This window comes from Gymnoscopelus braueri (genome assembly GCF_963280865.1).
Source record: "Gymnoscopelus braueri genome assembly, chromosome: 22".
NCBI classification, from domain to species: Eukaryota; Metazoa; Chordata; class Actinopteri; order Myctophiformes; family Myctophidae; genus Gymnoscopelus; species Gymnoscopelus braueri.
Window position 1 is genome coordinate 15,123,314 of NC_137624.1, and position 26,746 is coordinate 15,150,059.

The 26,746-nt window shown below is 41.1% G+C and overlaps 1 protein-coding gene across 1 annotated transcript; it reads left to right on the top strand.

Annotated features, from left to right (window-relative positions):
* The first annotated feature begins 211 nt into the window (after window positions 1-211).
* LOC308078181 (NACHT, LRR and PYD domains-containing protein 3-like) lies at window positions 212-24,731 on the top strand. Its single transcript, XM_080419305.1, has 8 exons — window positions 212-449; window positions 2,198-3,977; window positions 4,079-4,252; window positions 4,871-5,080; window positions 5,681-5,854; window positions 10,082-10,234; window positions 10,388-10,434; window positions 23,908-24,731. Exons 1-8 carry the CDS (start codon window positions 218-220, stop codon window positions 24,462-24,464), a joined length of 3,327 nt encoding a protein of 1,108 aa, XP_080275431.1. The 5' UTR covers window positions 212-217; the 3' UTR covers window positions 24,465-24,731.
* Window positions 24,732-26,746: the final 2,015 nt, after the last annotated feature.

A 26,746-nucleotide genomic window follows, 5' to 3' on the forward strand; every position in this document is an offset into this window, starting at 1 on the left:
CGGTACACATTATCTCAATAGTGAAGTGATCAAGACGGTTCCGTCCGATTTTTCATATTCCATCTTGATTGTCGAATTCCGAACATTGCTGGCCCACATTAACCTACCTGACCTGGCGGAGACCTGTGCTCCGAGGAGCACTTTTTCTAGTTTTTTTGTGATGTATTTATCTCTCTTTACCACTCTTTTTTTCCTCTTGCAAGCTGCACAGTTTGTGATGCAGAACAGGGCAAATTTGATTCAAGACGCCTCCACAGTCAAGGCTATAGTAGACAGTCTAGGAACCATGGTTCATCGTGAGATTTATCAGAAGATTCTAGCTGAGAAGACACCTATCGACCAAATGAGGATGCTGTATACAACGGTGATAGATCCAGGTGCAACAGTCATCAGAGCAGCATTTTATGATGCCCTCAAACAACACCAACCCCACCAGTTGAAGAGCCTTCGTAAGACCAGATGTAGTATTATGTTTATAGAATAGATTATGTACCTATTTTATGTTTTCATTATTTTTTTTACGTTATCACTTTAATTTAAAAGAAAATTGGCCGGCACACACAACAACCTTAATATAATGTATTGCAGCAGTGCCATAGAGTGAATGTATGTCACAGCCCAATCAAAAGTGTTGCCATTCACCGGCTTCGGATGCTGTCAATGCACTGAATGGGACATTATCACGTTTAATCAGACTATTGATTGGTCTAAGTAGGTGAGATACTGACCTACCCACAGGGCTCAGTAGGTGTTTTGTTGTTGTTCTGTGGGTTGATGAAAGTTGCGGCAAACGCTCACCTCAAAATATGATTTACCATTCTGTGCCAATCGGTGTATAACTCGGACGGCAACGTTCGGCACAGCAACTCGCTCGCTTTGGCTCGCTTGATGGTGCGTCTCGTGGCTCAAGTTCGCTTGAGACGGCGCGCCTCTGTCGCGGTCCAAAACTATACTTTATACAAAACACCTACTGAGCCCCGTGGGTAGGTCAGTATCTCACCTACTTAGACCAATCAATAGTCTGATTAAACATGATAATGTCCCATTCAATGCATTGACAGCATCCAAAATGGGTGTGACAGGACAAGACAGGTAGCAGCAACAGAGGAACACAGGAAACACTAGGGTATCACTACAAAACAAAAGGAACACAGGAAACACTAGGGTATCACTACAAAACAAAAGGAACACAGGAAACACTAGGATATCACTACAGAACAAAAGGAACACAGCAGTAAACAAAAATAAATTTCACCCATTGTTTTACACCTGTAAACCTGTGATGTGGCAAAATAGTTGATTTTGAAACCTAAATACCACACAAAACAGGAAAAATGTCACTACAAAATAACACAAGAGACAGGTCAAGACAATAAAACATGCTGGTGTTTAGACGCTAACTTTAGTCAACAGTCAGTATTAGACAGAAATGTTATTCCACAAGTCATACCATTTTACTTTGTTTAATGTGGATATTATTACTGATAATTAATAATACAATAAATATTGCACAGCCATGTAGTTAAAATGTAGTTTGTTAGAGTCAGACATTAAGGCTAAAAGGATAACACAAAAAAGTCCTTGTTTCCATTGTGGTCCTATGTATTCAATTAATCAACATAGCATATAATAGATTAGCATAATAATACATGTCATTAACAAATACAAACACTATATGTACAAAGGAGAACAAGGAAAAATGGTGGCAGTGAATGACACCTCCTTTCAATGGAAATGTAAATTTAAATCCCCAATGAAAACTGTCCCATACTGTAGTTCAGCAGCTACTGCAACACACACATGATCTGAAAACATCACCTGTCTGCAATGTGTAACTGGTCTTAGAAAAGTCTTCTAAGCTTAACCCCAGAAATTACCCCCCCCCCCCCAATCTTTACAGTACATACACATTAATTGCATCTAGTGCTGATGACGTCTTGTTTATAATTATATATATTGTATTTTTTAAATGGCTTGATGAATTGAATACACAGGACCACAATGGAAACAAGTCCCTCAGACTTTTTGTGTTATCCGTTTAACAATCATTGTAAAATCTTACCACTGTACTATTTGCAAACTGTTGTAAAGTATTAAATCAATCAAAAATCCTCTTTAAACTATAGAAAGACCAAGACCTCTCATTTGAGACACACCACATTTACCATTACATTACTTTTGTTCTTTGGCCATTTAGAAACTCTTGCTGCTCAACTCAAGATGACACTGAAGACAAGGTTTCAGCCTTTCTATGGGTGGAAACTAAACGAGGAGAAAGTAAGCTCAACACCTCTGAAAGAGATCTTCACAGAGATCTACATCACAACGGGAGGGAGTGACGTGGTCAATAACGAACATGAGGTCAGACAGATTGAAGCAGTGTCCAGGAAATCAACCGCACCAGAAACATCAATCAAATCTGAAGACTTCTTTAAACCTTTACCTCCAGAAAATAAACAAATCAGAACAGTGATGACAAAGGGAGTGGCTGGCATTGGGAAATCAGTCCTTGTTCAGAAGTGTGCTTTGGACTGGGCAGAAGACAAAGCCAACCAGAGTACTCGCTTCATGTTTCCATTCACGTTCCGTGAGCTAAATTCTATGAAGAAGAATTACAGCTTGGAGCAACTTATTCATGGAAAGTTTGCTGAAACCAAGGGCGTACCAATCTGCAACTTCGACAATCCCAATACTGTGTTCATCTTTGATGGATTAGATGAGTGTAGGCCTCCTCTACAGTTTGACAACAGTGAGATCATAACTGTTACAACGGAAACCACGGTGGCTCTGCTGGTCACAAACCTCATCAAGCGCAATCTGCTTCCCTCTGCTCGCATCTGGATAACCACACGACCTGCAGCAGCCAATGAGATCCCTTCTGAACATGTTGACAGGGTGACAGAGGTGAGAGGATTCACTGACCCCCAGAAGGATGAGTTCTTCGTCAACAGATTCCGTGATGACAAGAAGCAGGCCACAACAATCATCTCACACATGAAGACATCACGAAGCCTCCACATCATGTGTCACATCCCAGTCTTCTGTTGGATCATTGCTGCAGTTCTGGAGGACCTGTTGAGACTTGAGGAGAATTTAGCGCTGCCAAAGACCCTGGCTGCGATGTTCATCCACTTCATACTGATTCATTCCAAGCAGAAGAAGGTAAAGTATAATAACAAAGCTCAGGCACAGTCTGACTTGAATGCAGGTCAGGCCATTCTGTCACTGGGAAAACTGGCCTTTGACCAGCTGAAGAAAGGCCAACTGATCTTCAATGAAAAAGACCTGAAAGAGTGTGACATTGATATTGAAGATGCAGCAGTGTACTCAGGAGTGTTCACACAGTTCTTTAAAGAGGAGCATGGGTTGCACACGGACAAGGTGTTCTGCTTTGTCCATCTGAGTGTTCAGGAGTTTCTGGCTGCTCTTTATGTATTTCACTCATTCATCAACACTGGTGTCAACCTGCTGCCACATTCCTTCCGGTGGTCTAAGCTCTTAACAAAGAAGGACACTTGCTTCTACCAGAGTGCCGTAGACAACGCCTTACAGAGTCCAAATGGACACCTGGACTTGTTCCTCCGTTTTCTGGTGGGCCTCTCACTGGAGACCAACCAGACGCTGTTAGACAGACTGCTTCCTAGTATGAAGACACGAAACATGTCGCAGACCAATCAGAAGACAATTGAGTACATCAAGGAGAAGATCAGGGAGAATCCATCTCAAGAGAGAATCATCAACCTGTTCCACTGTCTGAATGAGCTGAATGATCATTCTCTAGTTGAGGAGATCCAACAGTACCTGAACTCAGGAAGTCTCTCCACAGCCAAACTCTCTCCTGCTCAGTGGTCAGCTCTGGTCTTCATCTTGCTCTCATCAGGAAAGGAGCTGAAAGTTTTTGACCTGAAGAAATACTGTGCTTCAGAGGAGGCTCTTCTGAGGCTGCTGCCAGTGGTCAAAGCCTCAAACACAGCTCTGTAGGTGGACTGATAACTGGATACATGTTATTGATTATGTCATCTTATTTTATAGGCAAAGAAATACATAAAAAGTCTTATAATAACTATTGTTTCTTCAGGCTGAGTGGCTGTAACCTCACAGAGAGATGTTGTGAGGAGTTATCATCAGTTCTCAGTTCCAACTCCTCTAATGTGACAGAACTGGATCTAAGCAATAATGATCTGCAGCATTCCGGAATAAAGCAGCTCTGCATTGGACTGGGGAGTCCACACTGTAAAGTCAAGACGCTCAGGTCAGTATTCCTGAACCTTTTAAACATGAGAACATTTATACCATGGCTTAAATACACATGGAGTTTGTCTGATTAATGTATTTACATTTAATCAGGAGGATACAGACTATGGCATGTATGCAAATATCAGAGGAAATATAAAGTAACACACTCATTGTTTTCTTACAATAATTTGAGTCTTCTAAAAACATTGCCATCAGTCTCTAGATAGATAGATAGATAGATAGATAGATAGATAGATAGATAGATAGATAGATAGATAGATAGATAGATAGATAGGACACAGAAGTTAAGTTTATGCAGTAGAGGTTCTACAGCATAAATCAACACAAACGTTGTTGTTTAGTATTGCATCCATATTATTTCTACACATTCAATATAATGTCAGAGAACTGAGGCAGGGTGCTAGCCAGACACAACCAAAGACCCACAGCTGCGCACGGTGATGTCATGTTTATGATATTATGGCTATAGTTGGCCTCTTCCTTTGTTCTGCCCCTTCCTCAAACACAGCTCTGTAGGTGGACTGATAACTGGATACATGTTATTGATTATGTCATCTTATTTTATAGGCAAAGAAATACATAAAAAGTCTTATAATAACTATTGCTTCTTCAGGCTGAGTGGCTGTAACCTCACAGAGAGATGTTGTGAGGAGTTATCATCAGTTCTCAGTTCCAGCTCCTCTAATGTGACAGAACTGGATCTAAGCAATAATGATCTGCAGCATTCCAGAATAAAGCAGCTCAATAATGATCTGCAGCATTCCGGAATAAAGCGGCTCTGCATTGGACTGGGGAGTCCACACTGTAAAGTCAAGACGCTCAGGTCAGTATTCCTGAACCTTTTAAACATGAGAACATTTATACCATGGCTTAAATACACATGGAGTTTGTCTGATTAATGTATTTACATTTAATCAGGAGGATACAGACTATGGCATGTATGCAAATATCAGAGGAAATATAAAGTAACACACTCATTGTTTTCTTACAATAATTTGAGTCTTCTAAAAACATTGCCATCAGTCTCTAGATAGATAGATAGATAGATAGATAGATAGATAGATAGATAGATAGATAGATAGATAGGACACAGAAGTTAAGTTTATGCAGTAGAGGTTCTACAGCATAAATCAACACAAACGTTGTTGTTTAGTATTGCATCCATATTATTTCTACACATCCAATATAATGTCAGAGAACTGAGGCAGGGTGCTAGCCAGACACAACCAAAGACCCACAGCTGCGCACGGTGATGTCATGTTTATGATATTATGGATATAGTTGGCCTCTTCCTTTGTTCTGCCCTTCCTCAAACACAGCTCTCTAGGTGAACTGATAACTGGATACATGTTATATATTATGTCATCTTATTTTATAGGCAAAGAAATAAAAAAATGTCTTATAATAACTATTGTTTCTTCAGGCTGAGTGGCTGTAACCTCACAGAGAGATGTTGTGAGGAGTTATCATCAGTTCTCAGCTCCAGCTCCTCTAATGTGACAGAACTGGATCTAAGCAATAATGATCTGCAGCATTCCGGAATAAAGCAGCTCTGCGTTGGACTGGGGAGTCCTCACTGTAAAGTCAAGACGCTCAGGTCAGTATTCCTGAACCTTTTAACACTTGCATGACTAAGGTTTCATTATCCTCCACACTGCCTGAAAAACGATCATTTTGATCCCCAAATCAGGCTATCCTATTGGCCACTGTCTCCCCTCTGTGCTCCAGACTAATTCACACTTTCTCCCCCAAACAGTGGGGGGTTCCATTGTCTTCTAAATAGCCATTAACATCTCAATTGCACTCTGCTGAGTCAGTGAGCCCACATAATGTTGTTGTTGTAGGCATGCAGAAACATTATAAAATAGTAATGTAGTATATATATATATAAAATAGTATTGTGTAATGGTAACTGCAGATTCTGTATGTAAAATCTTTATAAAAAAAAGCGTATAAAACAGCGCAATCTGTAGCGTCACATTAAACTCTTCAGTGAAACATGGAGCCTATATGAACGCTGAAGCCACTGTCTAATTACGTGACTATCTCCATTGTCCAAAACACATGGATATCTCTTGACAAACCAATATTATATTATATAATATTCACATAATTGTCTGAGCGTAAAGCTCTCATTCTATCAGCTGTCCACGCTGACAGAAGCGTCTCCTCTCGTGTCCCTCTCTGTCCCTCTCCTCTCCCTTCAGCGCAGTGAAATGGGTTGCCAAATTTTGAGAGAGAAATAAGCAGGCAGGTCTATGAAAATGTTACTGCATACGTTGTGCCCTGAGAAAACAGTGAGACATGAAGCAGTAGGCTAGTGTGTATTTCTGTCTGTCTCCTATATGTCATCATGATTTGTGATTTGTGTATGTGGGGATCTCATTTTTACTTCCATGTACTGTTTTTCTGTTTACAATGACTGAATTCGAAAAAGAGTAACTAGTAACTAAAGTTTTCAAATAATTGTAGTGGAGTAAAAGTACAAGATTTGCCTCTGAGCTGTAGTGGAGTAGAAAAGTATTACCATTATAATGTAATTATATAATAATAATAACAATAATAATAGAAATACGTGAAAAACAAGCCCAAAGTCGCTTATAATAAGCAGACATGGCAACATAGACTCATTGCGCAGCAGCGAGTCTGCTGTCTACGGGCCGCTCTGCGGGGGGTCTCGAGGTGTGAACTACTCTTCCATGGGGGAGAGAGGGGGAGAGCGGTCAATTTAGCCGAAATATAACGGCTGGGATGGTATATATGGTATATATTTCAGTGATGTTGCTAGGTTTTCAATGTAATGGGTCCCGGGGCCCACAGGTGGTCATTGAAATGGGTCCCAGAAACATTTTATGGGTCCCCAATTACACATCTCCCCCCCCCCCCTTCTATCGTTTTCTTTGATCTCCAATCTCCATATCTTCTATGTGTGTGTGACTGTGTACATTATATCCTAATGCAGTGGATCTCAATCTTTTCAGGCAGCGACCCCCCAAAATAATCATATTTGAACTGGGGACCCCCCACCCTGAGAAGCGCTTGGAATTAGGAGTTGAGGCATTTAATTTAGTTTAACTCAGTTCCACAGATACATAGTCAAAATAGCAGATCTACAAGGTCGTTTTCTTTTTTTTTTATCTACAAGCTCACAACGCCTTGCTTGTAGATCGCCTCTTTCTTATATTATTTCACAATTTTGACCGTATTTATAGTATAGTTTGTTGATTAGTTTGGATGCAGTAATAGTCTTTTTTCTTTTCTTTCTTGAGGTATTAAAAATATCTTAAAAGTCCTTAAATTGTGACTTCACTGTCATCTGGGGACCCCCCCAAATTATGTGGGGAGCCCCCTGGGGGTCCTGACCCACAGGTTGAGAACCACTGTCCTAATGTACATTCTATTTTGCTACTTGTTGTAGTCACAAACTCAGAATACAGGGTACAAACTAAAGTTCATAATAATAATATGAAAAAGATAATGTACACTTCATAGGAGCAGAGATAGATAGGAACTAAAGAACAACAACACTTTGTGGAAGAGAATGTAAACGGAGCAGAGATATTTGTTTAAGAAAAGTAGATGTTTGCGGCAGTATTTATTGCTCTGGTGTTTTCTTCTTAAAAAGTGGGATTCCCTTCAAATGATTTATGCTTGTGTCGCACCGAAAATAACGATCTGAAAACGACGTGTCGCGCGTCGGTGTTTCGGCTCGCGGGTCGGTTTGGTGCGCGGCTCGCGGCTCACTTTGCTGCTCGCGGTTTGGTGTGCACTCGCGGGTCGCTTTGGTGCGCGGCTCGCGGCTCACTTTGCTGCGCGGATCGCGGCTCGGTTTGGTGCACGGCTCGCGGTTCGGTTTGGTGCGCGGCTTGCGGCTCGCTTTGGGCGCGGCTCGCGGCTCGGTGTGGTGCACGGCTGCGTGGCTCGGTTTGGAGCACGGCTGCGTGGCTAGCGGCTCGCTTTGGTTGTATGCGTCCCGTGGACGCTGTGATGGTTGGTTTAATGCGTCCTTTATTAAAAATGTGCGTCAGAGACGCAGGACGCAGGGCTAGCAGCATCTCTGATATTTCATATTTATAATACGTTTCAGAAAAGAAAAAAATTATTTGAAACAAATATTTAGGAAAAGTCATTAAAGGGGAACTTTCTCAGAGCTTCATGAGAGAAGATATTCCACTTTAAATTCTCAAAATCTGTCATATTGATGGCTTAGTCATGCAAGTGTTAAACATGAGAACATTTATACCATGGCTTAAATACACATGGAGTTTGTCTGATTAATGTATTTACATTTAATCAGGCGGATACAGACTATGGCATGTATGCAAATATCAGAGGAAATATAAATTAACACTATATTATTGGAACATGTATTCAACTAGAACATTTTACGAGGGCTATCGTCTTTTATGTCTTGCCCCCCAATGGTAGGGTGATTTCACGTTATATGGGACAGTTATTCTTTCTAATAATGATTTCATATCAGCAAAATCAGTCAATATCCTAAACGGATCTTGAACTGTAGCTATAACACTTCACTTATCAGAATTGAACATACAGAAACTATTTAAATGGAGGCAACATGATTATAATAACATCTATTGTGTGAGCACTGTTTTGTTTCCTACCATAATTTGAGTCCTCTAAAAACATTGCCAGTTTATGCATTAGAGGTTCTACAGCATAAATCAGCCCAAACACAGCCCAAACACAGATCCTATTATCATAAAAAAAAAAAAAAAGCAATAAGGATAGTTAACAAAGCTGATTACAGAGAACCAACAAACCCACTCTTTATCAAACTGAACACACTGAAATTTAAGGACTTGGTTGATTTCAAAACCATCCAGCTCATGTACAAAATAAAAAACAGTCAATTGCCAAACAGTATCCAGAAGTTGTTTGAATGGAGAGACAGTAAATCTGAATTAAGGGGAAAGTATATATTTAAAGGAAAAAGGTTAGAACAAATTCAAGCTTCACTGTATCACAGTTAGAGGGGTTGAATTATGGAACACCAGTGGTGAAGAACTGAAAAGTTGCAGTACAATACTCAAGTTTAAAGGATATTGCATTAAGCTCTGAAGATGAACACCAGAAGCTGTTTTTGTTTCTGTTTGTTTCTTGTTTTCATAGTATTTTCTTGACATAGATTTTAGAAATTGTATTTTTAGATATTATTTGAATAAACAATAAGGGATAAGACTAGATACGTTTTAACTTCATCCTATGCCCTTTTCTAACACCCTATAAAGTACAACATGTATTTGTTTTCATATTTTTATATTTCTTATTTTAAGTGTATCATGTTTATTTTATATATTCATTTTTGTATTTTTAACAGTGTTCGAAATAAACAATCAATCAAAGAAAAAGCCATGCGTGCTACATGGAGAGATGACATTCAATCTGTTCATATTGTAAACAAACACATCTGAAACAGACTTGACACAAAACAGTCAACGTGAAACTTTGTGACGCAATCACCAGGGGAGGAGCTTTACCCTGTTTTTTACTGGCATAGCCACGCCCCTGGCCACCCCCCTCACATGACCCTGAGCGATGTGATTGGTTAAAAAGCAAGCTTTAATCTGGATTTGATTGGCTCTGGCCACAGACTAACCAGTCAGATTCTAATCTCTCGTCCCTGACCTCCTTATTATGGTTGGTTCTCGGGGTTCGTTCCAAGAAATGTAGTGGAGTGAAAGTCATAGGAACACTCTGTGTGTGTGTGTGTGTGTGTGTGTGTGTGTGTGTGTGTGTGTGTGTGTGTGTGTGTGTGTGTGTGTGTGTGTGTGTGTGTGTGTGTGTGTGTGTGTGTGTGTAGCTTGTCAGGCTGCATGATCTCAGAGGAAGGTTGTTCTTATCTGGTCTCTGCTCTGAGGTCCAACTCCCATCTGGAAGTGTTGGATTTGAGCGTCAATCATCCAGGAGACATCGGGATAAGGAATCTGTCTGCTCTACCACTGCAGACTCTCAGGTATGGAGAGAACCAGTGTGTTCTAGTAGGTTTAGAGGGAATCATACTGTGATGCTGTATAGTATTGTTTAATACTGTGAAATCATTATCGATCAATGTTTTTATTATCAAATGTAATATTCACTGCTGACTTTGTCTCTCCTCCAACCCCAGTGTGGACCATTGTGGAGAGAACAGGCTGAAACCAGGTGTGATGAAGTGTAAGTGTGTATTCCGTTTCATTCATGAAATCAAAGCAGCACATATCCAGATCTTTTCTTTACTTTTTTTGTTTATTTGGTCTGGAGAATTCTCATTAATGAACGCTAAAACATGATTCATGTATTGCATACACAAGATTAACTCATTCACTGCCACTGACGTAAAAAACGTACATTTTTCCCGATTACCAATACTGCCACCGATGTAAAAAAGGTAATAAAATAAAAAAAACAGAACCCAAGATATTGTGATCCGAATACTTGCTGCTCCATTCACTTCTTGGTTAACTTATTACTTAAAAATGCTGTATCTCGGCTCCTGTGTACTTTTTTTTTTTACTATGTATTTTGGCCGAGACATGTTATTTTCAAAGGCGTATAAAAGCGAACGGGAGGTCGCGATGACATTTTGTTTTTCTTCGTGGAAGCACAGTAAAACCCTTTGTGATTAGCAACCATCAGGGGATCGATCATACTGGAGATAAATATTCTGTGACTACTTCAAAAGGTAAGAAAAAAAAAGTATTGCGAACACAAGATTTAGTGTAAATATTCCGTTTTTTAGCGAAAGCTCATTTCCATCCATAGTCCCCAAAACACAGAAACATAATAATAGAAATACATAGATAACAAAAGGCTCAATTATAATCAGACAGAGGCCTGTTACAAACATTTAAGAAAGCCCAAGTACAATTTACAATTTTGGCATTTAGCAGACGCTCTCAATCCAGAGCGATGTACAGTAAAGCAAGGACAACACAAGGTGATCAAATCTATAGAAATAATAATCTACTAATAAACTAATACTTAAGTAAACCAAGAACCATTCATCAGTCTAACCGTAGAATATGTATCTAAAAAAGGAAATATGTACATTGAAACTATACACACTATAGGATGCCAGGTCAACAATGACCTGGCATCTGTCTACATAACATAATATCTAAGTTACATTTAGCCTTTGCATAATCCTGCAAGGTTGTCAAGGCTACGGGCTGAGATGGAGTCTCAAGAGGTGAGTCTTCAGATTACGGTGGAAGATTGGGAGTGAGTCTGCAGTTCTAATTGCAATGGGGAGAACATTCCATAGTTTGGGAGCCAGAAGGGAGAAGAGTCCGGGACGTGTGGAGCGTTGTCCCGGATATTTTAGCAAAGGTTCTTACAACTTCCCTGTGTTAGCTGATCTAAGAGAGCAGGGGGTGTGGGGGGGCTTTGAAGATATGGGCCAACATGTAGTGTTGGCCAACATCAGTGTTTTGTACTCTGTGTGGGCAGTTACTGGGAGCCAATGAAGGGGGGAGATGTGTGAAATTTAGCTGTGACTGTGACTGCAAGGAGTGCAGTTTCCGTGTTTTGTGAGAGATGGAGAGAAAGCTGGTTGGAAACAATACGTTCCAGAGTTTTGGAAAGACAATAAAGGAATGATACCGGTCTGTAGTTCTTGAGTTTTTTTTTTTAGGAGCAGCGTTACTCTGGCTGACTTGAAGGCAGACGGGACACAGCCTGAAGAAACAGACGTGTTGATGATGGAGGTCATGAAGGGGAGCAGATCAGGTGCAATGATCTGGAAGATTGGGGAAGGGATGGGGTCAAGAGGACAGGTGGTAGGTCTAGAGGAGGTCACTAGTTTTAGAACCTCGTCTGGAGAGAAAGGAGAGAAGGAGGACAGGCATGCTATGTTGGGGCTAGCATTGGGTGAGTCAGACACTTCTTTATATGGAAGATGGGAAAAGGAGCTGCTGATGTCATCAACCTTCTTCTCAAAGTAGGTGACAAAAGCGTCAGCTGAAAGGGATGAAGGTGGGGTTTGGGGGAGGGGGTTTAAGGAGGGAGGAGAACGTGGAAAAGAGCTTCCTTGGGTTAGAGGGACAGGATTACATCTTGGTGTGGTAGAAAGAGGATTTAGCAGTAGATAGTGAGAGGGAGAAGGCAGAAAGGAGTGAGTGAAAGTAGTGAAAGTTGGAGAAGTCATCTGGTTGTTCCGTCTTCTGCCCTGAGAGGTGTTCGCTCAGCTCTGAGGGTTTCAGATAACCACGGAGCCGGCGGACATGGGCGTGCTGTTCTGGAAGAGAGAGGAGAGTGACGGTTAAACACAGATGAGATAGTGGAGAGAAAGGATGAGGTTTCAGTGTCAGGTGAGAGGCAGGGGAAGGAATCCAGGGAGGGTATAGAGGAGAGTATAGAGGACGAGAGAATGGAGGGGTTTAGGGGCCTCACCACGTTGAGTGGTGACGGTCTGAGGGTGAGTGGGTTTAGGTGGGAGAGTAGAGAGAGAGAGGGACAAGGTTATGAAGTAATGGTCAGAGGTATGTAGGGGTAACGGAGAGGTTAGAGGGAGAACACAAGGTCCAATACATTACCAGCTCTATGAGTGGGAGGAGAAGGAGACAGGGAGAATGAAGACAGGAGGGACGTAACAGGAAGATACTTCTCTGCAGTAGGTAGGTTGAAGTCACCCTGTAGAATGAAGGGGTTTCATCCACCGCTGATCAGAGAATCTAGTTCTTCCAGGAAGTTCCTAAGTAGTAGTAAGTCCAGTAATTAAAGGGCAGAGGTTGGACCAAATTGTATTATTTTGTTTCTCAACTGATTTTGACTGGAAATTAATCAATTCCCTGACCTCAAAAACATAGGATTAGACACTTTGTTTACATTCATAGCTCTATTAGTTTGGAAGATATGCCAATTTTTTTAATTAAATACTCACAATGGCAGCCATCTTGGATTTAGGGTATTAGCAGTGAGCAGATCAGGGTAGATTTTCTATCCTGGCTAGTAGACCTAATTTCCAGTGTTTTTACTTTAATTACCGGGGGCTGTTAGTGACACGATAGTTCACTTTGTGATACAGGCGCCAAATTTTCCACAAAGTTTCTTCTGGACCTACTTTTTCACAAAAGCCCATTAGCCACCCAAAAAAAAAAACAATATGGCTGCCATTTTCCAAAATGGCTGCCGGCATGGTTTTTGACCTGGATTGTGATTGGATAATCCAATTTTGATTATTTTGGCTTCAGAATATAGTTTTGACTCCGCCCCACGGAAATCATTTGGCATCAGAATATAGTTTTGACTCCCCCCCGCCCCCTCCCCCCGTTAGCCAAGCAAAAAATATATATATATGACTGCCATTTTCCAAAATGGCTGCCAGCTAAAGACATTTAGCATGTTTTTTTTTACCTGCATTGAAATTATTTTGGCATCAGAATATTGTTTTGACTCTCCCCCACCCCCTCCCCCGTTAAAAAAAAATATATGACTGCCATTTTCCAAAATGGCTGCCTGCGAAAGACATTTTATGTGTTTTTTGACCTGGATTAGGATTGGATAATCCAAATGTTTTCTGAGGGTGTACTGTCAAAAGGTTGTGCAGAATGCGCACCACTGAGCTAAGGGACTAACGGGATACAGGTGGAGAAATAAAACTAATCACAAGGTAACGAGACAAGACAGGAAACGTTACGAAAAAATAAAACAAACACAACAGTAAAGTAAAAACTAAGTAACCACTTAAAACAGGACAAACTAACACATTACAAAACAGTACTGTACTGTTAGTGTACAGCACTGTACTTTACTCTACTGTACTGTTCTGTTATTGTACAGCATAGTACTGTACTGTATTGCTATTGTACAGCACAGTACTGTACTGTGCTGTACTGTATTGTTATTGAACAGCACTGTACTGTATTGTTGTTGGTTACCAGTTCACGATTTAGTGAAGAATCTAGGCCCTGAAAAATCCATTGGCATCCTTTTCTTTCACGCTTTCACTGGATGTGAGGTCGTGTCAGCCTTTCGTGGGAAAAGGCAAAAAGACAGAAACCCGGTAAGTGTGGCCTGAAGTGTCTCATGTCTTCCAGAAGCTCAGTCAATACCCACCAGTAACAGTGCATGACAAGAACAGCACTAGTGATGTGGTTGATGATGCAAGATTTTACCTGTTTGCATGGAAGCAGAGGTCCTATGATGCCAATCTACCTACAAGGGCATTTCTTGCACATCATGTAAAGCATGCCACTTATCAAGTTGCCCGTGTCTGAAGCCAGGCAGCTGTATGTCAAATGCATAGAGAGAGCCCTGCAGCTGGGGATGGCGAGCAGAGGATGACATTTGGCAAGTAGCGTGGATAACACTCTAGCAATTGCCCAGATATGTGAACAACTGACAAAATGCCGGTGCAAGACTGAATGTCGTGGTAGATGCAAGTGCTACCGCTTTGGCCTTCAGTGCACACAGCTGAGTGCCTGCAAATGTGACGATTAGAACAATTTGTGATCCAGGCATGGGGGGGGGGGTAAAAACTCATATGTTGATACAAAATAATCAAAATCCAGTCACAATCCAGGTCAAAATACACATAAAATGTCTTTCGCCAGCAGCCATTTTGGAAAATGGCAGCCATATTGTTTTTTATTGCGTGGCTAACGGGCTTTTCTGCAAAAGTAGGTCCTAGGCATTGTTCATGCCAAATTTGGCGCTTGTATCACAAAGTGAACTATTGTTTTGATTGATTGATTGAAATTTTTATTAGGCAAAAGAATGTAAAACAACACAGTTACATTTATAATACTTTTGTCTAAAAGGTCCGACCAAAAAAGTCCTTGCGGTCTTGTTTCCGTTGGGGTCCTTGGATTAATTTCATAGACATATATAATAGCAACCAAACAGTTCAAATCAACATAAAAAACAGAGAAAAAATACCACTATGTACAAAAAAAGCATCATGAAAAATAAAAGTAAATGTATATACAAAAAAAGGGGGGAGGGGGGTCATCTGTCTACAGGGAAACTGGTACTACCTCCTCTTATGGCCTCCAGAAAGATGAGTTTTTAGGGCTGTTTTGAATGAGCCCAACGAACTGCATTTTTTGAGGGATGGGGTTAGGCTATTCCATACCTCGGTGGCCGTGGTGTAGAAGGAGAATTTGCCCATGTTTGTTTTATGGGTGGGTGGTACCAGATTGTTGTTTACGCTCCCTCTAGTTTCGTGACTGTGGGTGTCACTAACTTTTGGAGGTATTTTGACAGATAAGCGGGTATAGGGGGCATTTCGGGCAAATCTGCATTTACAATTTTGAAGACCAGTCCCATTTTTAGTTGTTTAACCCTGTCTTCCACCCTGAGCCAGCCTAGGCTGGTAAAGTGAGTGGGAGAGAGGTGGGTCATGGGCCCCAGTCCGAGAAGTAGTCGAATCAGTTTGTTTTGGGAGGTTTGAAGCTTAGTCTTCAGTGACACTGAGGTGTTGGAGTACCAAGAGGAGCAAGCAAAGTCAAAGAGGGGCTGAATCAGGGCCCCTGAGAGGGTCCTGAGGGCCTGAAGGTTGACAAAAGAGGAAACTCTCCCCATATATCTGGTTCTCTGGTTTACTCCTTTGACCACCTTTGTTGCCATGCTTTCACCTGACATGTATTTGTCAAGAATACATCCCGAATAGGTAATCTCTTCTTTGCTACAGATGATTGTGTCATCGACTTTGACCTTGAAGTCATTGTAACGTAAAAATAGACTTAAGGGCCCGCACTAAAGGGTCCCTGTGGGACGATAGAGCACAATGATGGTGAGAGGGACCGGTTGTGTTATTGAAATAGCATGACATTGACATGTTGAAAGAGAAAGGTGAGAGAGATTTAAAACACGGAAATTCCATTTGGAGTAAACCTGTACCACCCCCACGACCTGGGGGGGGGGGGTATATGAAGCAGAGAGGGCAGCAGGGGTAGCAGTGTTATCTGGGGTAATCCAGGTTTCTGTTAGAGCAAGGAATTGCAGAGACTTGAGGGAGGCCTGGGCTGAAATGAATTCAGGTTTCTTCTTCATGGTTGCCGCGTGGCAGTTCCAGAGACCTCCCTCCACAATGTGGTGACTGGGTGAACAAGTTGGATAGACTAGAAGCTCACCGGGGGGCCGTGGCTCGTGGCTCGGTCAGTGTAGACCCTGTAGCGCGTCTGATATGTGGCATAGAGGGGCGGATTTTAAATCTCCAGAGGAAACATCCGTGGGCTACCATTGGTTCAGCGATGTGTGCGGTAGCCCTGTGGCCCCTCCTCCTCCACCAATGTGCAGTATTGAGAGCCCTGACGTCACAACATTTGGAGCGATGGCCACTGCACTCTGGTTGGTTGGGGTACACCTAGGGCCCAGGTAGAACCCACTTAAAGCCTGCATGGGCAAACCCAGTTAGGACCCGCCTCGGTCCCACATAAACGTGGCTAGTTGGGGCCCACCTAAGGGCCAGGTAGAAGCTACTTATAGCCCGCATGGGCATCGCAGTTAAGACCCACCTCGGCCCCACATAGAATTGCCTAGGTGGGACCGTTTCAGTGGTCACAAACGGTGCAAGGGTGACCACCTCATTTGGTAGCATGCAGGGGCCTTAAGCAGCAGTAATGTAACACAAGCTTAACACTGTAGAACCGAAATTAGCAGAAATGACTACATTTCCCATGATGCCCTCTGAATGGTGCAGCAACACGTCACTGCCAATACGTTACATTGTGTCACAAAAACCCACAAAATACACTAAAATGAAACTCTTCAACGGGCTAATTAGGTAGCATTGATGAGATTTACCAGACTAACTTCATACAGGTTGTTGGTAAGATGTGTAACATAGCTGTTTGAGCACGACAACAGCGTTAGCATTAGCCGCATGCTAACGCTACTCGTTTGTTAGCTTAGCTACACGCTAACGGCTCATTATAGGCAGCTCTTGGCTAATAGGCATTTAACCGAACTAACGGCAACACAGTAATGGACATAAACATTGACATACATGCTTTAGAGACCATTAGCAGGCTGCATTAACAACCAGCAGCAACAGAATCCAAGTAGCAGGCCACGTTAGCAGCTAATGCTGTGTACGATGAGGGTTGGCAGGTGTGTTTTTTAGGGCTTATGTGGGCGCACCATCTACAATGGACTAACTGAGCAGGAATATTAACATTCAGCACACTAACGTTCGTTGTTGACAAAGTGATTGCACAGCCGCTTCAGCCATGACAACCACGTTAGCGTTAGCTACATGCTAACGTTGAAAGTGCGTTAGCGTTAGCCGCATGCTAAGGGCTCATGTTAAGCACCCATGGGCAGTAATCCTTCAAATACAACGAACGCTATCACAGTAGTGGACATAAACATTGGTTACATTAGTAGCAGGCTGTAGTGACGTCAAAGTGTTGACAATATGAATGACAGGGCGATTTATTAGAGAAATGAGGGTGATTGTGCTGTCGTGTCCAGCTCAGCGCGCACAACTCTCACGGAGCCCTGTTGTTGCTGCGTCTGGCTGTGATGGCGACAGCAAGCTCTCTGCGATGCTGCTGTCTGTAAACTGGCCTCAGGATGACACGACCAATGAGAGTGAGCGCTTTCGTTGTTGCTAAGATACGGTGTATGGCACATAGCGGCTGTGGCCCATAGCTTGTGGATCTCTGTCACATGATTGGCGTAGCCTGCGTTGCCAGGTCTGCCTTTTGTATAAGCGATTTTAGTCTTATTTGGGCGCGCATTTGGGCTCGTTTGCATAGACCACGGCAGCGCTTGTTTCTTTCCCGTTTGACGGATGTGGCAACGGGGCAAAAGGTTCTCAGTGTGGCGCAGATGATGATGATGATTGGCTGGTGTAACGAACCATCCGGAAGTAAATGGCGAGATGAAATATAAAGCACTTTATGATTATTAGAGGAAGGAGACACTTGTGAAGGTGGAAAATGAAATGTAGGAGATTATATAGTTTTGCATGAGCGATTTTTGTAGCAAGTTGGATATAAGAGAATTGGGCCACTCCTATATATATATACTTTGTCTCAGAATGAAAAGTGCAAATAACAGATCTACAAGCTCACAATACATCACAATGTGACACATTGTAAGCTTGTAGATCTATCTCATTTAAGCATTATCTTATACTTTCTACAAGCTCATAGCGCGGCACCGAGTTCCGCGCTATGAGCTTGTAGATCTGCTATTTTTTAGCGGTGCCAGCCGCTCTACATTTGACCTTGTGTGTCCATCCGTCCGTATGTTTGAGCACGGCAAAGACACAACACATGTGCCACTTCAACACACACACACGCACGCATGCACGCACGCACGCACGCACGCACGCACGCACGCACGCACGCACGCACGCACGCACGCACGCACGCGCGTTACATGCGGTCCTGCGAGGCGCACCGTTGCAACACATGCGCCACTTAAAGACACACACACACACACACACAACACACACACACACACACACACAAGCCAGCACTGCACACGTGCATGCGTGCACACAAACACACACACACACACACACTTAACATGCAGACCTGCGAGGCACACCGTTGCAACACATGCGCCACTTAAATACATGCACACACGTGCAAGCCAGCACTGCACACGTGCGTGCACACAAACACACACACACACACACACACACACACAACATGCGGACCTGCGAGGCACACCGTTGAAACACATGTGCCACTTAAAGACATGCATACACGCACAAAAGCCAGCACTGCACATGTGCGTGCGCACACACAAGCCAGCACTGCACACGTGCGCGCACGCACACAAACACACACACACACACACACACACACACACACACACACACACACACATGTAACATGCAGACCTGCGAGGCGCTGCACACGTGCAAGCCAGGACTGCACATGTGCGCGTGCACGTGCGTGCACGCCTACTCATGTGCACACACACACACACACACGTAAGATGCAAACCTGTGAGGCGCACCGTGCACACACACACACACACACACACACACACACACACACACACACACACACACACACACACACACACACACACACACACACACACACACACACAAGCCAGCACTGCACACGTACACACACGCACACACGCACACACGCACACACACACACACACACACACACACACACACACAGAGAGAACTCCCCACCATGAATCACATACAGGTGCAAGATCTCTATGATGAGCTGAGGGATTACCTATGCCAGGTCTCAGTCATTGTCAATTAAGAGTCAAGGCACAACATTCATTTGAAGTCTTTTTTTTCACCTTGGAATGCATTTGGCCTCACTGCTATATACCTGCACCACTTACTTTAACACCTAAGTGTGATTTGCTTCCAGTGGTGCTGTTCAGTAGCCTTGAAATGAAGTTACAGGGTTTTAACATTTATTCTCTAGTTCATATATAGCTCAATTAAATAAACTCATCAAAGGCACCGCTTACTTCACACTGGGTGTGATTTTTTAAGAAACTTTGAAGAAACTTTGAATATATATATATTTTTTAAGGTGAACATTTTGAACAACAAATGTTAAATAAACAGTTGTTATAAATCAGTGGTTCTCAAACTGTTCTCATGTCAAGGACCCCCACAATTATATGTATTTGGCCGCAGACCCCCATCTCAACATATTTTGTTCCAGGGACCCCCAGAAGCAAAGATTTGAGTTACATATGTTTTAACATTTATATTTATACAAAGATTTGCAAACATTTTCAAGATTTTTCTAAAGTAGCAGATCGGTGCCGCGCTATGAGCTTGTAGATCTGCTGTTTTTGAGTAGCCTAAGTATAAAAGGTTAAAGTGGTTAAAATGATTGTGATGCTATATTAACACATTTAGCTGGGGACCCCCTGGAACCCCCCAAGGACCCCTGGGGGTCCCCGGACCCCACTTTGAGAACCAATGCTATAAACAACCTTCATAGTTACAGTGATTCATTTAAAGGACCAGTCCACTGTGGTAGAGGTTTGGGTTGTGTAGTTACCCCCATCTGAACATGGAAATCTATTTTTTTTTCAAAATCTTTCAAACAATTTCAATTGTTTTCACAAATGTTCATAAATATCGCAGCGTGGCACGAAGTGACGCGCTGTGAGCTTGTAGATCTGCTATTTATGAGAACCACTGTTTCAAAACACTAAAATCTAAACAAACAAAACACTTTCCTGGTTTTAATGGGTTAACACTGAGGATTTTTTTTGTCTCTGTATGAAAAGTGCAAATAACAGATCTACAATGCAACAATGCTCATCAGATCTACAATGCTCATAGCGCGGCACTCGGTGCCGCGCTATGAGCATTGTAGATCTGAGCATTTTGAACATTTTGCACTCAAATTAACATTTGTAACTCAAATCTTTGCTTCTGGAGGATTCTAATGTCTTCTAAATATTTTTTCTAAACGTATGTTGTTATAATATCAGTGATTCTCAAACTGTTTCCATGTCAAGGACCCCCACAATGATATGGATTTGGCCGTGGACCCCAATCTTAAAATATGTTGTTCCAGGGACCCCCAGAAGCAAAGATTTCAGTTTAAAATGTTGCTTTAAATATATTTATATATATATTCAAAGATTTGCTTACATTTTCACAACTTTTCTAAAGTAGCAGATCGGTGCAGCGCTATGAGCTTGTAGATCTGCTATTTTTGAACAGCCAAAGAAAATGTTAAAATGTGTGTGTGTGTGTGTGTGTGTGTGTGTGTGTGTGTGTGTGTGTGTGTGTGTGTGTGTGTGTGTGTGTGTGTGTGTGTCAGATGTAAATCTCATATAGAGCGCTTATAGATCAGCTATTTTCAATAGCAAGTTTCAAATACAAGGTTTCTGCCTGAGTGACAGCAACGATATACTCTCAGTATGAAAAGTGCAAATAACAGATCTACAAGCTCACAACGCATCACAATGTGACACATTGTGAGCTTGTAGATCTGCTATCTAATTTAATTAGATCTGATTTAAACATTATATTATACTTTCTACAAGCTCACCGAGTGCCGCGCTATGAGCTTGTAGATCTGCTATTTTTTCATAGACATTTTCATAAATCTTTGAATATATATATATTTTTTTTTAAGGTGAACATTTTTAACTCAAATCTTTGCTTCTGGGCGATTAATAATAAAAAATCCATTGATTGAATGAAATAATATCTCCATTGATTAAAAATTAATAATTCTAAATATTCTCATTGACTTACATTGTACGCTGAAACAGATCTCAAAGTCACTCTTTTAGCACATAAACAAACACAAACAAAGCTGATTCAGACAATATAGAACATCATCAAACCCACTACTGAACATGTTTTATGTCAGGGACCCCCAGAAATATATATATTCTTTTTATCTTTCATACAATTTCAAGTTTTTTCAAAAATGTTCAAAAATAGCAGATGTACAAGCTCGCAATTTGGCACGAAGTGATGCACTGTGAGCTTGCAGATCTGCTATTTATGAGAACCACTGTTCCAAAACACTAAAATCTAAACAAACAAAACACTTTCCTGGTTTTAATGGGTTAACACTGAGGATTTTTTTTTGTCTCAGTATGAAAAGTGCAAATAACTGATCTACAAGCTCACAACACATAACAATGTGACATTGTGAGCTTGTAGATCTGCTATCTAATTTAATTAGATCTATCTAATTGAAGCATTATCTTATACTTTGGCTATTCAAAAATAGCAGATCTACAAGCTCATAGCGCGGCACTCGGTGCGGCGCTATGACTTTAACATTTAACATTCATTTAACTCAAATGAACATTTGTAACTCAAATCTTTGCTTCTGGGGGATTCTACAAATGTCTTCTTAATCCTTTTTCTAAACGTATGTTGTTATAATATCAGTGGTTCTCAAACTGTTTTCATGTCAAGGACCCTCACAATGATATGGATTTGGCCGCGGACCCCCATCTCAAAATATGTTGTTCCAGGGACCCCCAGAAGCAAAGATTTCAGTTAAAAATGTTGCTTTAAATATATGTATATATATTCAAAGATTTGCTTAAATGTTCACAAATGTTCTAAAGTAGCAGATCGGTGCAGCGCTATGAGCTTGTATATCTGCTATTTTTGAACAGCCAAAGAAAATGTTAAAATGTGTGTGTGTGTGTGTGTGTGTGTGTGTGTGTGTGTGTGTGTGTGTGTGTGTGTGTGTGTGTGTGTGTGTGTGTGTGTGTGTGTGTCAGATGTAAATCTCATATAGAGCGCTTATAGATCAGCTATTTTCAATAGCAAGGTTCAAATACAAGGTTTCTGCCTGAGTGACAGCAACGATATACTTTGTCTTAGTATGAAAAGTGCAAATAACAGATCTACAAGCTCACAACGCATCACAATGTGACACATTGTGAGCTTGTAGATCTGCTATCTAATTTAATTAGATCTTATTTAAACATTATCTTATACTTTCTACAAGCTCACCGAGTGCCGCGCTATGAGCTTGTAGATCTGCTATTTTTTGAAGAAATCATGACATTTTCATAAATCTTTGAATATATATATATATATATTTTTAAGGTGAACATTTTTAACTCAAATCTTTGCTTCTGGGTGATTAATAATAAAAAATCCATTGATTGAATGAAATAATATCTCCATTGATTAGAAATGAATAATTCTAAATATTCTCATTGACTTACATTGTACGCTGAAACAGATCTCAAAGTCACTCTTTTAGCACATAAACAAACACAAACAAAGCTGATTCAGACAATATAGAACATCATCAAACCCACTACTGAACATGTTTTATGTCAGGGACCCCCAGATCTTTTTTAATTTTTTTTTATCTTTCATACAATTTCAAGTTTTTTCAAAAATGTTCAAAAATAGCAGATGTACAAGCTCGCAATTTGGCACGAAGTGATGCACTGTGAGCTTGCAGATCTGCTATTTATGAGAACCACTGTTCCAAAACACTAAAATCTAAACAAACAAAACACTTTCCTGGTTTTAATGGATTAACACTGAGGATTTTTTTTGTCTCAGTATGAAAAGTGCAAATAACTGATCTACAAGCTCACAACACATCACAATGTGACATATTGTGAGCTTGTAGATCTGCTATCTAATTTAATTAGATCTATCTAATTGAAAGCATTATCTTATACTTTGGCTATTCAAAAATAGCAGATCTACAAGCTCATAGCGCGGCACTCGGTGCGGCGCTATGACTTTAACATTTAACATTCATTTAACTCAAATGAACATTTGTAACTCAAATCTTTGCTTCTGGGGGATTCTACAAATGTCTTCTTAATAATTTTTCTAAACGTATGTTGTTATAACATCAGTGGTTCTCAAACTGTTTCCATGTCAAGGACCCCCACAATGACATGTATTTGGCCACGGACCCCCATCTTAAAATATGTTGTTCCAGGGACCCCCAGAAGCAAAGATTTGAGTTAAAAATGTTTCCTTTAAATATATATTCAAAGATTTGCTTAAACGTTCACGATTTTTCTAAAATAGCGGATCGGTGCCGCGCTATGAGCTTGTAGATCTGCTATTTTTGAATAGCCTAAATATAAAAGTTGTTAAAATTATTGTGATTCTATATTAGCTGGGGACCCATTTAAGTTTCAAAATGTTCAGCATTAATAACATGGCCGACACAGTGACTCCAGGTGTAAAGTGTTTCATTAGTTGTGATATTTTGTCTTTTGTTTTTCTCACAGATTCCTGTCAGCTTTCACTGGATGAAAACACAGTGAACGACAAGCTCATCCTGTCAGAGGAGAACAGGAAGGTGACTTATAGAGGACAAGACCAACATCGTCCTGAACATCCACACAGATTTACCTCTAGGTCTCAGGTGTTGAGTAAAGAGAGTCTGCCTGAACGTTGTTACTTTGAAGTAAAATGGAGTGGAGATGTTGGTGTAGCAGTCAGTTATATAGACATCAACAGAAAGGAGGAGGAGCTATCAGGCTTTGGTCACAATGACCAGTCCTGGATGTTATATTGGTTACATCATGGTTCAGACTACAGGTTCAGTCACAACAGCATTAAGACTGACCTGTCAGGACCTGATGCCTACACATGGGGGGCCCTAGGGGTGGGTGAGGGGGTAATGGGCGTGTACACAGATCACAGAGCAGGTACTGTGTCTTTCTACTGTATTAATGACAACAAACAGACCCTCCTCTATACAGTAAAGACCACCTTCACACAACCTCTCTATGCAGGGATAAGGGTTTATGTTGGTAGAGCAGAGGTGTGTGAGATCTGGTAAACGTGTTGAAACACTTACACCCTACAGTATGTATATAGAATATATAGTAGAGCCTACAGATCAGTGGTAGAAAAAGTACTCTCAGTGTAGAAATACTCTGTTACAAGTTAAAGTCTGGAAATCAAAATGTTACTTGAGTAAAAGTAACAAAAGTATTTGCATCAAAATATACTTAAAGTACGAAAAGTAAAAGTACTCAATGTGCAGCGTGTCCCATATCACAAGTTCATAATGTATACAACTCTTTTGAAAATAGCAGATCTACAAGCTCACAATGCGTCGCATCGCGACACATTGTGAGCTTGTAGATCTGCTATTTTCAAATGGCCAAAATGTATATAGGACTGAAGTGGTTAATGTATGTTTTGTAATAATAATCTAAATCTACAAAGTAACTAGTAACTAAAGCTGTCAAATAATTGTAGTGGAGTAAAAGTACAATATTTTCCTCTGAGATGTAATGGAGTAGAAGTAAAAGTATTGAAAATGGGAAATACTCCAGTAAAGTAAAAATTCCTCAAAAGAGTACTTAAGTACAGTACTTGAGTAAATGTACTTAGTTACTTTACACCACTGCCACAGATACAGTATATACATACTACTGTACTTAGCTGACTGGGGTCCCCCAGGGGTCTGTACTCGACTTTTGAGCTTGTAGATCTGCTATTTTCAGACAGGGGGATGTATGGTGAGCTTGTAGATCTGCTATTTTCTGACAGGGGGGATGTGTTGTGAGCTTGTAGATCTGCTATTTTCAGACATCAGGGGGGATGTGTTGTGAGCTTGTAGATCTGCTATTATCAGACAGGGGGGATGCGTTGTAAGCTTGTAGATCTGCTATTTTCTGACAAGGCGGAATGCTTTGTGAGCTTGCAGATCTGCTTGTTTCAGACAGGGGGATGCGTTGTGAGCTTGTAGATCTGCTATTTTCAGACAGGAGGGATGCGTTGTGAGCTTGTAGATCAAATATTTTCAGACAGGGGGGATGCGTTGTTAGCTTGTAGATCTGTTATTTTCAGACAGGGGAATGCGTTGTTAGCTTGTAGATCTGTTATTTTCAGACGGGTGATGCGTTGTTAGCCTGTAGATCTGTTATTTTCAGACAGGGGAATGCGTTGTTAGCTTGCAGATCTGTTATTTTCAGACAGGGGGATGCGTTGTGAGCTTGTAGATCTGCTATTTTCATGCAGACAGGGGGATGCGTTGTGAGCTTGTAGATCTGCTATTTTCAGACAGGGGGGATGCGTTGTGAGCTTGTAGATCTGCTATTTTCAGACAGGGGGGATGTGTTGTGAGCTTATAGATCTGCTATTTTCAGACAGAGGGAGATGCGTTATGAGCTTGTAGATCTGCTATTTTCAGACAGTGGGGGATGCGTTGTGAGCTTTTAGATCTGCTATTTTCAGACAGGGGGATGCATCGTGAGCTTGTAGATCCATTCCTCATTAAGTTAGCTCCACCATTGAGAAGTTCAAATCCAAACTAAAGGCTCTGTTGTTGTTTGTTGTTGTTTTGTTTGTATTAGTTTTAGTTTTCTGGTTACGTAATAGGCTTTTATTATAGCTTTGTGAATAGATCTCACAGTCTATATGTTGATATTGTCTCTTAAAGCACTTTGTGTTTTTAAATGTGCTGCAGTATACAAATAAACTTGACTTGACAACCTCAATCTGTTTTTATTATTACAAACCTATATATTTATATAAAAAACATAAAACAAGTCTTTACATGTATTTGACCACGGACCCCCATCTCAACATATGTTGTTCCAGGGACCCCCATCTCAACATATGTTGTTCCAGGGACCCCCAGAAACAAAGATTTGAATTACAAATGTTTGCTTTAAAAAATACAAATATTCAAATATTTGTATTTGCAAATCTACAAGCTCATAGCGCGGCACTCGGTGCGGCGCTATGAGCTTGTAGATCTGCTATTTTTGAATAGCCTAAGTAAATTATAAAAGGTTAAAATTATTGAGATGCTATATTAACACATTTTTCTGGGGACCCCCTGGGAGGTCTACAAGCTCATAGCACGGCACTCGGTGCCGTGCTATGAAGCTTGTAGATCTGCTAATTATTTTTTAAATCTCGCAAATATGTGCGAACCTTTCAATCTTTTTTTAAAAAAGGCGAACATTTTGAACTCAAATCTTTGCATCTGGGGGGGAGGGGGGGTCCCTGGAACAACATATCTTCAGGTGGGGGTCCGCGGCCAAATACATATCATTTTGGGGGTCCTTGACATGATAAAGTTTGAGAACCACTGATATTATAGCA

Coding starts and splice junctions, on each gene's coding strand:
- LOC308078181 (XM_080419305.1), top strand. CDS start 218: ATGCAGAACAGGGCAAATTTGATTCAAGACGCCTCCACAGTCAAGGCT. Junction 5,081..5,680: donor TGTAAAGTCAAGACGCTCAG/GTCAGTATTCCT, acceptor TTGTTTCTTCAG/GCTGAGTGGCTGTAACCTCA. Junction 10,235..10,387: donor CTACCACTGCAGACTCTCAG/GTATGGAGAGAA, acceptor CTCCAACCCCAG/TGTGGACCATTGTGGAGAGA.